The sequence below is a fragment of the Lissotriton helveticus genome, chromosome 10 (genome assembly GCF_964261635.1).
Source record: "Lissotriton helveticus chromosome 10, aLisHel1.1, whole genome shotgun sequence".
NCBI lineage: Eukaryota > Metazoa > Chordata > Amphibia > Caudata > Salamandridae > Lissotriton > Lissotriton helveticus.
The window spans coordinates 45,804,886-45,822,950 of record NC_136071.1 but is presented as its reverse complement, the minus strand read 5'-3'; the positions used below and the strand labels follow the sequence as shown (position 1 = coordinate 45,822,950).

The 18,065-nt window shown below is 45.6% G+C and overlaps 1 protein-coding gene across 1 annotated transcript in view; it reads right to left on the bottom strand.

The window, feature by feature from the left end:
- Window positions 1-18,065, bottom strand: part of LOC144785872 (cyclin-dependent kinase 20) — a 130,466-nt gene that overhangs the window by 51,956 nt on the left and 60,445 nt on the right. The window contains exon 3 of the mRNA XM_078664727.1: window positions 13,858-13,971. Within this exon, the coding sequence (XP_078520853.1) occupies window positions 13,858-13,971 (114 nt within the window). The remainder of the gene's footprint in view (window positions 1-13,857; window positions 13,972-18,065) is intronic.

Here is an 18,065-nt window from a genome sequence, read left to right as displayed (position 1 = left end):
TTTGCTTGATCCTGTCTAACTTTTTCGAACACTTCTCACAGATGCGGATTTGGGTGTGTACTAAGGGGTGAGCTCGGTGAGAACTCAGGAGGCGTCGGAAGACACTATATATGGGATCTTACTCTGATGTCCTCAGAGGATTGGGCTTGACTGGGAGGTCACTGAGGCACTGCTGATGAAGCAGGGGATAAGGGACACACTACTATGCAAAAAGCAAGACAAAATGGCGAAAGGCAACCTAGGTGGCCAACAAAGCAAGGGACAAAATGAAGTACCTGGAGTACTGGCTACAACCAAACTCGCCAAAGCTCCCACTCCGTCAACCCAACTATTCACCACATTCTGCAACCAGCCCATGGAACGCTATAGTCAACAGCAAACCGTGAAACTCATCCCCAGACCCTACTGTGGTTAGGAGTCTGATTTGCTGTAAGAAGCCGGAGACGCTTCCCAGCCTATACCATGCAGCCCTGCGACAGGCAAGAGTGCTAGCCTCGGCTAGGTGGAGCCTATACGGCATCCATAGACTTGTGCTCGCATCTGCACATCCAGAAGCCACCTACATCTTTCTCCTCAGTTTCCCAAAGTATCTCATAGAATGAAACAAAAACAATAATCGGAGACTTCAATAAATGTACTAGAAATAATATATTGTGAGTTTAAAGTTCCTGCCACTAGCATGACCCCAGGGCTTGTGGTTGCATTGCCTTTCAACATTTAGGGCAGTAACGAGGAGGATAAAAGAACAGATGGAACGAGGCAGACATCAGTAAGTTAACATTAGTAAAAGTGAGCAGTGCTTCAGCTATATCGTCTGATGGAGACTGTGCACCCGCCTATGACAATAGCAGGGTGCAGTGAATGTTCATTTCAGATCAAGGCGCCAACCTGCCCTGTCACAGCTCAGGATCTCCAAGCACCCCCTTGTGAACGCAAACGTCAGGCTCCTAAGCACCTACAATCTGGGGTAAGGTGCTTTACAATCACAAGTGACTCTACAATGCGGTTACAATCCCTTCCTGCTCTCATGGTAGCTCTGAGTACCTGGCATCTCCAGGACTATCTGCCTTAAGCCCTGCATGCACCTACACAGTGTATACACCTGGCAGCACATTTGGAGCAACACAAGCTGCATGTGAACACACGCTGCACACACACACAAGCTACACATGCACACACACACGCTGCACGTGAACACATGCTGCACACAAACACGCTGCGCACACACACACACACACAAACGACTTCGTCTTTAGAATACCGGAATCTGGTATTTTTCTTTCTCTGGATGCTGGCTGACGTGGCCACTGGCGTGATACTTTTGGAGGTATATAACTGTGGTTGACCAAACCATGCAGATGCAGAGTATACAAAACATCAGTACTGGTAGAGCAGCGCGGTCTTGTTTCGGGTTTTTTCTGGACAGTCGTTTTTACGACGTGTTGCTTGCTGCTATTGTTTACCTCGGACAAACTCCTTATGATCATTGATTTATTCGGAGCTCTTGAACTGCCTCCTGCATTTTCATTTGCTTTGTTGGCCGCTGACACTCAGATCCTTCCCAGGGTCAAGGGTTGTCCAGGACTGGATTGGCAGCCATGGGCTCCAATTAAGCTCTGCTGAAACCAGAGCTGTTAACAGGGAGGTCCACTGGGATCCGGTCTTCTGTTTGGATACGCCTGGAATCCGTCCAAATCCAGTGTCAGCGATAGACAGCCAAAAGTTTAAATATGATGCACATCTACCTCTGATCTCTCAGATTTCTTCTTCGCTTGGTTTGTATTATCTTAGACTCTTGAAAACGTATATTCTCCCTGTCTCGGTTACTTTGGAAACTTCATGTCTAGGCTATGGGAATGCTCTTTATTTGGAACCCCTTCCCAAGGGCTCACTTTCCTCACTTGAGGTATAAATGATTGTGGAGCCTCTTAATTCACTCATGTCAGCCATGATTTGAGATTGTGGCATTTGCTTCCACAAAATGACTTTAAAACTGTATTTGTGTACCACACTGATCACTTTATGGCCATGCTTGCAAATGTATCAAGGATAGAATGGTCCGAGATAGACCATCGGAATCTTTCAAGCCAGCTTACTTGCAATGGTCTATGGTGCCCAAGAGGACAGCAAGGAGATTGCTCAATCTCTGTTTTGACACATATACTCTGAACTGCTCTTCAGGTCTATGACTTTACAAAGAATTGCCAGTAGAAAAAACAAGTCAAAACCAAGATTTTTCTCATGAAACTAGTCCCCGTCCTTCTGCATCAGCTCGTGGTATACATGTTAATATTGTCTTTGGTTTCTCAGAGCCAAGAAGCCTACTTAAATATATGCATAGCTCAATAAAAGTTTTTGAAAATTGTATACTTGCATTAACTGCTCTTACCTAGCAGGTAATTCCTTTATAGAAGACAATGTTGTACCAAAGCAACTTGAGGGTGTCAGACAAACCTTGCAAGTTATGCTGTATGGTGTAGCTGATTTTTTCCCCCAATATTTTTTCTTTGCTTATGTGCAGACCAAATAGTTATTCGAAATACCAGTGCCACACAATGACTAACAGCGATACTGTTGCAAATACATATATCAATAATACAAAAATTAAAACGTAGACGAGACCCACTCGGGTCAGGGAGGCTCTTGAGACAGAACGTGACTGCTCTCTCCGTCGATACCAGAATGGTTACAGATGCTTATTGAAACTGATTTTTTTTTATTGCCCCTGCAGAAGAAGCCACATTGGACCTAAAATCCATAAGTAAGTTACTGGTACACAAAGGGCCAGTTACTACTGTGCCCTTTGTGCAAGAATCTCTGGAGCAATGCATAGCTTCCAAGCATGATGTTTTTGGTTCTATACAACTGATACAAGTGAGGCAGCGAGACGGTACAGTAGGTCACTATCCAATGATTTTATTGGGATCTATTAATATAACTTTAAAGAGGTACTTAAAATGTAAACTTTTTACAACACATTAATTTATTAGCTCGGCAATTTATCTTCTCCATAGAAAATACCATCTTTTTTAAAAACTGTCTTTAAAAATCTCTGTTGATAAATTTTTACGGCAGGATAAGCAAATATAACATATTCAGTGGTCTGTACATCTTCACAACATAAAGTGCATATTAACTCCTCCCAAATTATATTCTGCAATGTGTTCGTCACCGTTTTTAATGGTGAACATTTCAATCCACATAGAATTATGCATCTTTGTACTCTATGTTCGAGTTTCCAGTTCAAATAGACTTGAGGAACTGCTGCTTGGTATGATTGGATAATATTAGGGAAACAATAGTTTGCTCAATATATCTCTATGTAATTTTCCATGGAGCGACTTTTCATAGTATATTTTAAATAATTTTTAAGATGAATATAGCTCATATTTTGGCTATCTTGTCTAATTAAGGAAAACTGCTGAAGTGCCGTTAAAATATTAATTTAAAAATGATCCAGTCTCCATAGTAGTAGCGAGACATTCCAAAGCCATAAGACCCATTAGGAACTTTGATTTAGCATGTAATAGACAATGATCCCATGGTAAAATAGCAGCCAGTCCTCTTATAAAAGTGCTCACCAATCCCAATTCTAAACATAGAACTTCTATTGAAACCACAGAGTTTGCAAATAGTGAAAAACATTTTCCCTTTCACCTTATGCATAAAGTGACATTGATTTATATTTATTGAGTCTATTGCATACAAGAGTGTTGGAGGAATCTTCATTTTATATACTGTTAAGAGATGATGAAAGTGCCAGTGACCTGTTGCTCCTTAAAGTGCCTTTACTGCATTTCCGTGGGAAAGCGCCTTATCTGATATGTTATGTTATGTTATATATGTTTATATAGCGCGCGGCTGCCCCAGCCAAGGGGCGTCCCGGCGCTAACTGTCTATGTCCAAAGGAGGCTGCTGAAGAAGTAGACTGCAGGTGACACAACATAACTAACGGAAAAGGTGAGTTTTTATAGCTTTTCTGAAGGATAAAATATCCTTCATCCCACGAATCTGGGCTGGAAGATCATTCCAGAGCTTTGCTGCCAGGTATCTGAATGAGCGGCCGCCCATCCGACTTAACCTAATGCAAGGTACAGTGGCCAGGTTCTGTCCTTCCGACCGTAGAGTGAGTCGAGGAACATAAGGTGCCTGGTGGCAAAGGGCTAGTGTGCGATAGCTGGAGCGCTGCTGTAATCATTTTAACTATTGTCCTGCTGACTACGAGTAGCGACATTTACTTTTTAAATATTGTGATTTTTGTTTATAACCTTTTGCCCTGAAAATCAACAGGCTACTAACTTCACTTTACCTTCTTAGAGGCCAAGCTGCCTGCTGCGGGCTGACCGCTTAGACGGGCTCCCCAGTGTCCGCGGGCGCCATCTTGGGTTGGGTTGGCCGGCGAGTTGGAGCTTCGCCACACCCCCCTTGTCATTGTCCTATTTAGGAGTGAACCTTTCTTCTTCCAAGTGATCGCAAAGCTGCCTGGTGGCAGAGGGCTAGTGCGCGATAGCTGGAGCGCTGCTGTAATCATTTTAACTATTGTCCTGCTGACTACGAGTAGCGACATTTACTTTTTAAATATTGTGATTTTTGTTTCTAACCTTTTGCCCTGAAAATCAACAGGCTACTAACTTCACTTTACCTTCTTAGAGGCCAAGCTGCCTGCTGCGGGCTGACCGCTTAGACGGGCTCCCCAGTGTCCGCGGGCGCCATCTTGGGTTGGGTTGGCCGGCGAGTTGGAGCTTCGCCACACCCCCCTTGTCATTGTCCTATTTAGGAGTGAACCTTTCTTCTTCCAAGTGATCGCAAAGCTGCCTGGTGGCAGAGGGCTAGTGCGCGATAGCTGGAGCGCTGCTGTAATCATTTTAACTATTGTCCTGCTGACTATGAGTAGAGACATTTACTTTTTAAATATTGTGATTTTTGTTTCTAACCTTTTGCCCTGAAAATCAACAGGCTACTAACTTCACTTTACCTTCTTAGAGGCCAAGCTGCCTGCTGCGGGCTGACCGCTTAGACGGGCTCCCCCGCGGGCGCCATCTTGGGTAGGGTTGGCCGGCGAGTTGGAGCTTCGCCACACCCCCCTCGTCATTCTCCTATTTAGGAGTGAACCTTTCTTCTTCCAAGTGATCGCAAAGCTGCCTGGTGGCAGAGGGATAGCTGGAGCGCTGCTGTAATCATTTTAACTATTGTCCTGCTGACTACGAGTAGCGACATTTACTTTTTAAATATTTTGATTTTTGTTTCTAACCCTTTGCCCTGAAAATCAACAGGCTACTAACTTCACTCTACCTTCTTAGAGGCCAAGCTGCCTGCTGCGGGCTGACCGCTTAGACGGGCTCCCCAGCGGCCGCGGGCGCCATCTTGGGTTGGGTTGGGTGGCGAGTTGGAGCTTCGCCACACCCCCCTCGTCATTCTCCTATTTAAACGCCCACTATGTGTCAGCGCAGCGGACGAGCGCAGCGGGCGCGTCGTAGGCGCGCCGGAGTCGCGCCAGAGTTTAGCCCGTCTGCGCCCGTCCGCGTCCGGACGGGCCCAGGGGCAGGGGATACTAGCCATATCATTCCATATACAGCTAGGCAATTGTGGGACGGACCTTAATTTACCCTGTCATGCTCCCTCTTTAGCTACCATGGGGAAACTCACTGCACTCGGCATCCTACGCAAATCCCCTTCCCTTCACGACCTCTGTACCCCCCCGACTGTCCCTTTAAAGAACCATATCTCCATCCGGGTATTATATTTAAACACCCGTTCAATGGTGAGACATCAGGCAGACATCTTTACTTTGCTGACACAAGAAACCTCTGACCTACTCCTGTTGACTGAGTCCTGGCTCACGGAGGATTCTCTCCCCGACATCTTGGCTGCCCTTCCCCCAGATTATTTCATCCTCCATGCTGACCGTGTCGCTGACCACCCTGGTGGCGGGGTGGCGGCTATCATTTCAAAACGATTTCATCTTATTTCCTCGTCCTCATTCGTATTATTACAAGTAGAGAATCTGATTATTAGTCTGGGAACGGAAGCCGGGGCTTTCTCTTTTGCCCTTTTATATCGCCCTCCTCGACCCATGCCGGATTTCGCTGAGAAACTATGCGAACAATTGACTGCTCTTCTGCCATCATATTCCAGTTTCGCCCTTTTTGGGGATTTTAATTATTGGTTTAATGACGCCAATGCAGGGGCACAAGCCACGGCACTATCCGATACCCTGACAAGCTTGAACATGAGTCAGCATGTCTCTTCACCCACTCACGTAAGAGGTCACATATTAGATCAGGTTTGGACCACTAATTTAACCCTCTCCCAACCTTCTACACTTCCATGTGTGTGGTCGGACCACTACATAGTCGACACGACCATCACTCTTAGTGGGCGGACTAAGGCCCCCATGATGGCAGGCGGTTCCTCACGCACATGGAAAAAATACGACTCTAAGGGATTTTTAGCAACCCTGGCCTCTACCTGCCCGATTACTTCCCCCCATGATGATGTTAATAGGATGGACACTGACATCGGTGGCTGGTTAAAAGGGGCCAGTGACCAATTTGCCCCAGTAATCAAGTTCCCCTGCACCAGACATCCTAACGCCAACCGGTGGTTCTCTGATAACCTCAAGCAATTAAAACTTGAGGTTCGCCAACTGGAACGTACATGGAGGCGGGATTACTCTAACTCATCTAGACAGAGATATGTAACAGCTCGCACAGAGTATAAATTAGCTATTCTCTCAGCTAAATCGGAGCATATCTCCGATAGAATTCTCTCAGCTACTAATAAATCTCGAGAGGTGTTCAGGATTAGGAATGAGTTGACTACTGACGACAGGACTCTCCCAGCCCAAACCCAGACTAAGGAGACCTGTGAGGCCCTTAATCTTTTCTTTATCGAGAAGATTATTAAAATAAAAGATTCCATTATCCCTGCCTCACAGCCGTCATCACTCCTTGACGCTTCCCTGGATAACCCTCTATCCCTCACTTTGCTCCCTATCCTAGACTTCCCTACCTTAGCGAAATTAGCCACCCGTGTAAGATCGGGTTCACCGAATGACCACTGTCCTCCCTCGGTACTGCGGGACATCTGCCTTAAGCTGCCAGAATGCATACTACCTTTCCTGAATGTATCCCTCATCTCTGGCACAGTTCCCAGTTCCTTTAAGGAAGCAATTCTCGTGCCGCTCTTGAAAAAAACAGGGGCGGATGCTGCGGAACCCTCTAACTATCGACCAATATCCCTGTTGCCTTACCTGTCAAAACTCCTCGAAGCCCATGTCACCTGGTGTTTTTCCAACTTCATCGAGAGTTCTTGCTTCCTTGAGCCTAATCAGGCCGGCTTTAGGCCGGCCCATTCAACGGAAGCTGTTATTTTGGCAGTCATGGATACTTTGAGAGGGAATGCAGATGCTAAGAGACCACAGGCCCTTGTTCTTCTGGACCTGTCTGCCGCGTTCGACACGGTGGATCATGACATCCTTCTCCACCGTGTCGGACAGGCCGGCATTCAGGGTTCTGCTCTTAGGTGGGTCGAGTCATTCCTCACAGGCAGGTCACAAGCTGTACAACTAGGTCCCTTCACCGCGTCAAAATCTTCCACCACTTGCGGAGTCCCCCAAGGCTCTTCACTTTCCCCTTTATTATTTAATCTTTACCTCCGCCCTTTAATTCGTTCTCTCCATAATTGGGACGTTACAGTCTTCAATTATGCAGATGACTTGCAGCTCGTCTTTCCACTTGATTCTCCACAGGCGGTTAACAACTTTCACGCCGTTATGACTTACATCCAACAATGGATGAATCTAAACCAGTTAAAACTTAACCCTGGAAAGACTGAGCTGCTTCTCCCTGGCTCAAGTGCTGCATATTGGGGCCCGCAGTTCTGGCCCCTTGACTTCGGTCCCCCTCCTACACCACTCAAGGCAGTTAGGAGCTTGGGGGTGACGATCGACGCGGAGCTGTCACTTAAAGCTCAAGTGGGTGCCACGATCTCTTAGTGCATGTTCCAACTCCGAAAGATCCGGAAGATCAGGGACCTACTCCCACATGCGGCTCTGTGTCAGGTCGTCATGTCCCTTGTCCTATCGCGCCTTGACTTTTCCAATTCCCTTTACCATGCACTCCCACGATTTCTTCTGCACCGTCTTCAGGTCGTGCAGAATCAGGCAGCCCGCCTCATTTTTAAGATCCCTAGGTGGCAATCTGCGAAGCACTTGCTCCGCAAGCTCCATTGGCTGCCAGTGAAGGAGAGGGCAGCCTTCAAGATGGGCTGCATGGTATTTAAATCCCTTCACTGCCCTTGTCCTGCTTTTTTGAAATCCTTGGTCACTCTGTATCGACCCGCACGCTCCCTCCGTTCAGCTCATCATCATCTGCTTGTCACCCCCAAATTCAAAATCAATACATTTGGGGGTCGCCGTTTTGTTTCTCTAGCCCCTAAATTTTGGAACCCCCTCCCTCAGGCCATTAAATCCAGTGCCTCCCTTTTTCAGTTTAGGAAACTCCTTAAAACTCTCCTGTTTACTCTTTCTGGGTAATCTTCTCCTCGTTTTTCTTTCACACGTCCCTCCAGCAAGCGCCAAGAAACCTTCGGGTGTTAGTGCGCTCAAAAAGTGCCATTTAACATAACATAACATAAGGTGAGAGGAGTGGACATAACATGGGGGAGGAAGCAAGTTTCAGAATTTTAAAAGCAAGGCATAGGGTTTTAAAATAAATCCTCTTTTCTACAGGGAGCCAGTGTAGACTCTTAAGGGTAGTAGTAACAGATTTATGGCGAGGGAAGCCTGTCAAAACTCTTGCAGCGGCATTTTGAACTCGCTGCAATCTGGCTTTCTCCGCTACGTTAGTTCCTAGCAGCAAGGAACTAGCGTAGTCCAGCCGTGAGAGAATAGCCGATTGTACCACCAGTTGGCGGGTGTGGTGATCAAAATATTTTAAAATGGGCCGTAGGTTTCGTAAAATACCAAAACAGGTGGCCGCGACTTTTTTTGTATGATGGACAAAGTTTAAGGTAGAGTCCACCCATACTCCTAGATTTTTTACAACATTTTTGGGCACAGGTGGTTGACCCAGAGTTTCAGGCCACCAGTTGTTGCCCCAAGCCGTAGTGTCTTTACCTAACAGCAAGACCTCCGTCTTGCCGGCGTTGAGTTGGAGGTAATTTGAAGTCATCCAGCTGGTGATATCTGCGAGAGTCTGTTTAAAATTCTGCGCACTCAGGCCGCTCTCGTCTTTTAATGCTACCACCAGCTGGGTATCGTCGGCATAGGACACGAGTGAAAGCCCGCGCTTCCTGGCCACCTCAGCCAAAGGATGGACATAAACATTGAACAGGGTGGGGCTGAGAGCAGAACCCTGGGGTACTCCCTGTTCAACCGGACATATCTTGGAAAGATACGGTGGGATGGAGACCCTGAAAGATCTATCTGACAAAAAAGCCTTAAGCCAGCTAAGAGCCTGATCACATACCCCCACTTCCTCTAATCTGGACATCAGCACCTTGTGTGAAACCGTATCAAAGGCAGCACTGACATCCAAAAGAATCAGTGCTGCCGTTCCTCCTGAGTCAAGTATGGTCCGAAGATGTTCAATAACACTCAGGAGGGCGGTTTCGGTGTTGTGTCCGGCCCGGAAGCCATGTTGAGACCTGTCTAGAATGGAATTAGACACCAAAAAGTTGGTCAGGGTGGAATTGACATGGGCTTCCGCCACTTTGGCTGGCCAAGGAAGTAGAGAAATGGGCCTGAAGTTTTCAGGTAGGTTAGGGTCAAGCGTGGGTTTCTTAATGGTAGGAGAGGCCCACGCTTGCTTCCAGCTGGCGGGAATACTGGCCGTAAGAAAGGACAGGTTGATAATGTCTCTAAGAGGGCCTAGTATTATCTCGCCAGCTTCTCTGAATTGTTCAGGTTTCAGGGGATCCGCAGGAGAGCCAGATTTAATTTTGTTACATAGTGTCAGAAGGTTTTCTTGACTGAGTGCCGGAATACTAGAAAGTTTGGGTCTATCAGGGTCTGCCATGGGGGTAGATTGAGAAACAGTCGGAAAAGAGTTGTAAATTTTCTTGATTTTGTCCATAAAGAAGGTGGCTAGGCTATAGCATAATGCGGGTGAGGTGTTCGGTTTATTTACTGTTTTTTTAGCACTGAGCTCTTTCAAAATTCTAAAAATAGTTTTGGAGGCGTTCTGGCTGTTGTTAATCTCAGTAGCGTAGTATGCTGCTCTTATCCTACATATATTGCGATGGTAGTTTTTTTGTAGCTGGACGTACAAGGTTTTAAACGTAGGAACGTCGTAGTCCCTTCTCCATCTTCGTTCTGCTATTTTTAGCTCCTTTCTTTGTAAAATAAGCTCGTCATTAAACCATGGGCTGGATTCATGAGATCGTGACTTGATCAATTTTGCTGGGATCAACATATCTAAGGCTCTGATAATCCAGTCACAGAGAATGTCATACCCTGAATTAGGGTCCTCACTAAGAATAGGGGTGTCCATAGTGAGGAGAGCGTGGAATTCCTCAAGACGTAGCTTTTTCCATGGTCTTTTCCTAACCTGCTGAGCGGAGTTAATGTACGAGTCGCCCCCAATGGACAGTACCATGATCACTAGATAGTGGTCTGACCAAGTCATGGGAATAGGCGAGTCTACATTCATATTAGTAAGGTTAGAGAAGATCGGGTCTAGGATGTGCCCGCCACTGTGCGTGGGACCGCTTACCAGTTGGCAGAGCTGTAGAGCGGCTACGTCAGCAATTAAGGTATTAATCTTATTATCGGTAGTAGTATCAAAATGGATATTTAGATCCCCGATAATAGAAAAATTAGCAGTTCCAATAACCAGGGAGCATACATTCTCAAGGAGAGATAATATAAAGTTCGCGTCAGCTCCCGGGGGTCTATAGATCAAAAGGCCCGCAAGGGTAAGGTGGGGATTGATTTTAATAGTGTATCGGGCGCATTCACAATCTTCAATTTCTAACATAGTGAAGGTACAAAAGAGATGGGATTTCACCATCATCGCTATCCCGCCACCCCTAGTGTGTCTGTTTAGGGTATATGTTGTGTAACCTTTGGGGGTAGCTAGGTTAACAACTGATTCCATTTCATCTTTCAGCCACGTTTCTGTAAGGAATAAAATGTCTAGGGTGTGATTGGACAGTAGTTCGTGAATTTCTAGGTGATGTTTCTGCATGGACCTGACATTTAATTGGCCTAGCCTAATCTGTTGCAAAGGAATTCTAGTGGAAGACGGTGGCAGAGAGGGCGTGGGTAGGGAGAAGCCACAGGGACAGGTAAGGTGACTTTTACTCCGTGAAAGGTTACATTTAGAGCAGCCGCCTTTCTGACAATTGAGGGCCAGTAAGATATGTGTGAGATATGATCGCAGCCAGTCAAATTTGCAGACATAATTCTTCCAAGAAAGGGGTAGGATTTTACTACTTCTATGGGAGATTTACTATAGAACCACTTATATTTTGTATTTCTCTGACACCCCTTTGGACGAAAGCCTCATCACCGTCGTTTTATTTTACATTCAAGAACTGAGCGTCTGAGTATAATGACAGCATGTCAAGACGTCTTTGAAGACCTTTAGGAGTCCGGTCTAACAGAACAATATCCTCCACGTAGAGGAGTGTGCCTAATCAATAAGAGCCTGATTTTGGGGCATCACCAGCTACCTTACTTAACACATCGGGCAAGTCTGCTGTATATAGCGAAAAAAGGAGGGTGGGCAACAGGCATCCCTGTTTCAATCCTATTTCTGATAGGGATTTTTGGAGTCATACCCCGCCTGCCTTCCAACATCACGTGACCAAGTAGCAGTGTGAAGAGCAATAATGAGTTTCAAAAGTCTCCCATCGCACACAACTCCCTCTAAAGGGACCGAAAGCAGTTGAAGAGGTGAGTATGCCATATTCAGTAACCAGTCACAAGCAGTGGGCACACGTCCCCGGTCACACCTGCAGGCCGCTCTACGCTTCGCAAGGAGCAGTACCAGGGCAAGAAAAGCGCTTATTTTCATCTGGCATTTGCGCTAGGAGGCATAGCAGTGCCAGCCCTAGTGGATCACAGATACACCTTTATTTATCTTTTTACTGTCCTTTGTCTGAACATTATCTTACACAACTATTTGGCAGAGTTAAATTTGCGGTATGCTGCCTTGTATGTCACGTCACTTCTTGCAGAGTTTACTCTTCAATGGCAAACAAGCTGAAACCCAGCAATGAAGTGGGCGCTCTTAGGAAGCCTCAGTGAATCACAGGTTTGAATAAGCTGTGAACAGGTGTATTTGGAGCCTGGTTCGAGGTGGAGAAGAGTTCCTGATTCGGTATTTCATCACACCCTCTCATGCTGCCAGGACACTGCTAACAGCATTCTCCTGCACTGGTTTATTTCCACTCAACACTTGGACGTTGGTTCATTTCCCCTATACATTGTTTGCTCTAGTTCTGCCACGGCTGCCTCACCTCACGTTGTCCCTCTTTCGCCTTCGACTCACTGCTGGTCTTCGTGCCCCTTGTCCTCATCGCCTCACTAGCATTATTCAATTGTCTGCATCAGGTCGGATATTGGCTGACCCTGTACTCATGACATCTGTGCTCCTAGCGTTACACACCTATTACCCCTCTCCCTGTCATGGTTTGATCTCCTCTACTGCAAGTGCCCTCTTTTTCTGACTCCACCTTCTTGTCTTCAGAACTCCTACCAGATAATGGCCATCTCTATTCACCTGTATGACTTGCTCTTCGCTTCCGGGGCAGTGTTTCCTTTTCCTGGATGCCACCTCCTCGTTTTCATGTGCTGTGTGTTCTTCATGTCACACAGTGGTTGCTATGTTCCCATCTGCATGGTTTGCTCGCCCTTGCTGCCAGGGTCCCATCTCTATCTGGCATCAGTTGGCTCTGCCCTCCTATTCTCCTGTTAGAGTTTTACTGACTTTTATAGTTAAATACTGAGGGAAACAATGTTTTCCTGTATGTATTCCTTTTTTAATATACTAAAATATGGTCTAACTTTCTATGACTCGACATCTTATTATTCAAGACTTCCATGTCACTACAGGACAGCATGCAGTTTACAAATGGGATTAAATGTTATTAAATCACTTTATAAGATTTTATGTATTTGCTTCTGTTAGAATGTTGAACTTTTCATTTGAATATATTGGTATGTTATATTTGCTAATACTAGGCAGCATTTAAAAAGTACAGGTTTACACAAAATAAATATGAATAAATACGAATAATGTAAGCAAGAAATACATATGGATAAATACAGACATACATGTTGAAAACCATACCATAAAACAAAGAGCCCTTATCTTACTCCTTTTGTGCCCTATACTGGTTTCCACTGAACTCTTGCAAGGCCTGGGATTAACCTTGGTCTGACCTCTACAGCCTGGTTTTAGGTCTTGTGTTCATTTTATATTCCTCGGGTCCTCAATGTACTAAAGGGGGTGCTCTCCTTCAGAACCTGAACATGCCCCTGGTCTCATACCTCATGCTCCACCCCAGTCACTTACATACTGGTTTCCACTGACCTCCACAAGACCTGGGATTAATCTTGGGCTGGTTTTAGGTCTGGTGTCATCTTGTATTCCTGATGCCCTTGAGGTACTAAAAGAGGGTGCGCTCCCTCATTGCCCCATGTCTCAAACCTCATTCTCCACTGCAGTCACTTACATACTGGTTCCACTGACCTCTGCAAGGCCTGGGATTAACCTTGGGTCTGACCTCTATAGACTGGTTTGAGGTCTGGTGTTATCTTGTATTCCTGGTGTCCTTGAGGTACTAAAAGAGGGTGCACCCCCATGTTGCCCCTGGTCTCCTATCTCACGCTCCGCTCTAGTCACTTACATACTGGTTGTCTTCGATCTCCTGGAGAGCCTTGATCTCTCGCAGGGCTTGGTTGGGGATCCCATCCTCCAGCTTCCGAAGGGCCACCTTCTTCAGAGCTACCGTCTCCCCTGTCTGCAAAACAGGAGGTGAAGGAAAGAATGAGTTTATGTGAGATCCATTCTCCAGGGAACCCAAGAGAAGAACTAGGCAAAAGCTTTCAAACCGGTCCAAGTGAAAACCTATACACAAGGAGACAGATTATAATGCTGGCAGGTCACTGGCAACTGCTCGAGGCAAAGATGCGGGCAGAGTAAGCGTTTAGAGCTATCCAGCGAGAGGAGAATTACAGGGAGAGGAAGACAGACTGAAGCAGAGATACAGAGGAAGGAGAAAAGATGCAACAAAATATAAAAAACAGGCAGATACAGATAAAGAGCAAAAAAAAGGATAAATGCTTGAGTTAACCTCTGCACTGGTAATTACTCTGAGTTGCATTTGCTTTGTAGCTCGCTTGTGCCCTTACATACAAGGGCCAACCATATGACAACTATACTTGGCCCACCAAAAGGGATGTTGACCACCGAACTACTAAGCCAAGTCCCATCTGAATGGAAACCCCAGCAACTCCAGATTGTTGAGAAGCAAGAACACAATGCACTGGAATACGGTGGTGTTATTACCAATGGTTGATCTTAGTTCAGTCGTTACACATGTCATTTATTTGTTTCCTTAATGGGAGAAGCATCGAGACCAGGCTATAGAGGCAATACTACACAGAGAAGCGCTCACCGCAACGCATACAAAAACTATTCAGAAAAATATACAGTGTCATAGGGACAGAAAGAATATGACAGTGACATAGAGGAAAAGTTATAGTTTCTGATTTAGGGTTTGGCAGGAGGGGGAATCTATCACAAACGTGATGGAGTACCTTGTCCTCCCACCTCATTTAGTGATAGTCAGAACTCTGTTGGCTACACCAATGGAAAGTTTTCTCCAACGGCCTGCCAGAGTGGGGACGTTGGAGGAAGGGAATTACACCACCTACCTTTTTAAGATGACAATACAATATCCTTTTATTCTCTATCCCTCACAGTCAGAATTTCCAGGCGGCGAGGGACGGAAAGAAGCAAATAATGACCACCAGAAACCATCCAAGGTGCGGAGGTCATTATTTTTGTTTCCTTTTCAGAAACAAACTCCTGCTTGGGAAGTTTGTTTCTGCAAAACTAAAAAAGTTTGATGAATGGCTGTCAAAACAGACGGGGGCCGTCAACCAAACTTTTAACACCTTGAAGTGAATCTGTCATGGTGATTCCTTTCCAGGTTCAAAGATGACTGCCAGGCCAGCAGTCATCTCTATATTTGTTGGAAGTGCCATTGGATGACAGTGGTAATGTCCTTCGCTATCCTGATGGACAGTACTCGGTCCATCAAAGTGTAACTCGGCACCCCATAGTATAGAGCAAAAAAGCATACTGTGCAGCACAAGACTGTGCTCTGCTTCCACTCTGAATACATCAATCGGAGGGTCAAACTCCCACTCGCCTATGGTTGGCTACCTTCTGCACAGTCAATGAGACCCCAACAATTAACTTGCAGAACCTCTGCCCCCCTCCAAGACTCCCAAGAATCTTCTCTTCTATATCAAATTGTGCTAGTCCAGGCTTCTCCAACGAGTAGCTCGCCAGTTACCTGTAAGTAGCGCTCCTGTGTGCAGTCCAGCCTACTAAATTAGAAGGTTTTACTTGTGTGAATTAATATACGTATACCAAAATTGAGAGTGGATACTTGAGACACAAATGGGTTTATTTTCAGAACTCATAAGCCGAAATTTGGAGAATAATAGCTGCATTTCCAAAATATATTTAAAGCTGAAATTTGAGGCATTTGACATAGGTTTACAAAAGGTATTACCTTGGTGCCAGAGGCACTGCAGCTATGGTTGTTTTGTATTACCCTTGTAGCGGCCAGTAACAGCAGTGACCATCCCATGGAAGTCACAAGTTTTTACTTCCCACGGAGATCTGGCTGCTGAAAGTAGCTGGAATCTTAGATCTGGCTGCTGAAAGTAGCTGGAATCTTGCTGTGAAAGTCCGGTAAAATGTAGGAATTGCCAGGGGAATGGGAGCAGGAATGAACATATCTCCCCTACGAGCCACTGGTACCGCTTTATCAGTAACCCTGTGGTGTGGATAACATTCGGTCCATTTTCCAGACCACTGGTAAAGCCTTCGGAGCAAAAGCACATTTATTTTCTTATTCCTGAGGAAAAGGTCCTTTCATCGCGCCCACCCCAAATGTAGGGCTCACCCGTTCCTCTTCGTCTCCTCAAAGAGAGGAGATTTCTTAACATTTCCAGGATGGTAAAAGGTGGGATAGCTGGGCCGGACTGGGGTACTACAAGTATCCCTGGCAAAAATACTCACATCCACCATCTCCTTCCGCGCTCTTTCTCTTTCCATCCATCGATTCGATCTTTCTCTTTCCATCCATCCATTCTCTCTTTCTCTTTCTATCCATCCATTCTATCTTTCTCTTTCCATCCATTCTATCTTTCTCTTTCCATCCATCCATTCTCTTTCTCTTTCCATTCTATCTTTCTCTTTATATCCATCCATTCTATCTTTCTCTTTCCGTCCATCTGATCTTTCTCTTTCCATCCATCCATTCTCTCTCTCTCTTTCCATCCTTCCATTCTATCTTTCCCTTTCTATCCATCCATTCTTTCTCTTTCCGTCCATCCATTCGATCTTTCTCTTTCCATCCATTCTCTCTCTTTCCATCCATCCATTCTCTCTTTCTTTCCATCCATCCATTCTATCTTTCTCTTTCCGTCCATCCATTATATCTTTCTCTTTCCGTCCATCCATTCGATCTTTCTCTTTCCATCCATCCATTCTCTCTCTCTCTTTCCATCCTTCCATTCTATCTTTCCCTTTCTATCCATCCATTCTTTCTCTTTCCGTCCATCCATTCGATCTTTCTCTTTCCATCCATCCATTCTCTCTCTCTTTCTTTCCATCCATCCATTCTATCTTTCTCTTTCTATCCATCCATTCTATCTTTCTCTTTCCGTCCATCCATTGTATCTTTCTCTTTCCATCCATCCGTTCTATCTTTCTCTTTCCGTCCATCCATTGTATCTTTCTCTTTCCATCCATCCATTCTATCTTTCTCTTTCCGTCCATCCATTGTATCTTTCTCTTTCCATCCATCCATTCTCTCTTTCTCTTTCCGTCCATTCTAGCTTTCTCTTTCCGTCCATCCATTCTATCTTTCTCTCCATCCATCCATTCTATCTTTCTCTTTCCGTCCATCCATTGTATCTTTCTCTTTCCATCCATCCATTCTCTCTTTCTCTTTCCGTCCGTCCGTCCATCCATTCTATCTTTCTCTTTCCGTCCATCCATTCTCTCTTTCTCTTTCCATCCATCCATTCTTTCTTTCTCCTTCCCGCCTCTCCCTCTCTGATCACTTTCTCTCGGCTTTCACCCTTCCTCCCTCTTTCTCTCGCTCTTGAAGTCTCCACCAGGCTGGAACTATCTCAGGGAGCTGGGGTCAGTGACCACCTGCTCTAAAACCGGCCTCCAGTGACTCCGGACCACCGGGGAAATGCCCGGAGGAATAAAAGGCCTGCCCTGCCCCATCAGAGAAGAGTTTGTGAATGTCCACAAAGAACAAGTTACTTACCTTCGGTAACGCTTTTTCTGGTAGCTACAATGTCTGCCTGTGGATTCCTCACCTTGTGAATATCCCCTTGCGTCAGCAACATTCGGAAATTCTTTTCGTAGCCTCGCGCTGACGTGGACATGGACGTCATAGACACGGCATCGCACGCGACTCCGCTGACGTCACCGACGCCTATAATAGGCCCACGCCGGCGTAATGACATCAGTTCCGCCCTTTTTTCCGTGCCTTCGAGGCACACGGACGGACCAATGACAGTAGAAATGTACAAAGTATACACAGTACACGATAGTCAAAATAACACACACAGTGTGAAGCAAATGTAAGCAAACATTCAAAATAACACATTTCCTTGACCATAAAATAAATACAATACAGATATACTGGTATAGAAGAGTGGACAACGGGGAGGCGGGTGGGTCAGTGAGGAATCCACAGGCAGATATTGTATCTACCAGAAAAAGCGTTACCGAAGGTAAGTAACTTGTTCTTCTGATAGATACATCTGCCGTGTGGATTCCTCACCTTGTGAATAG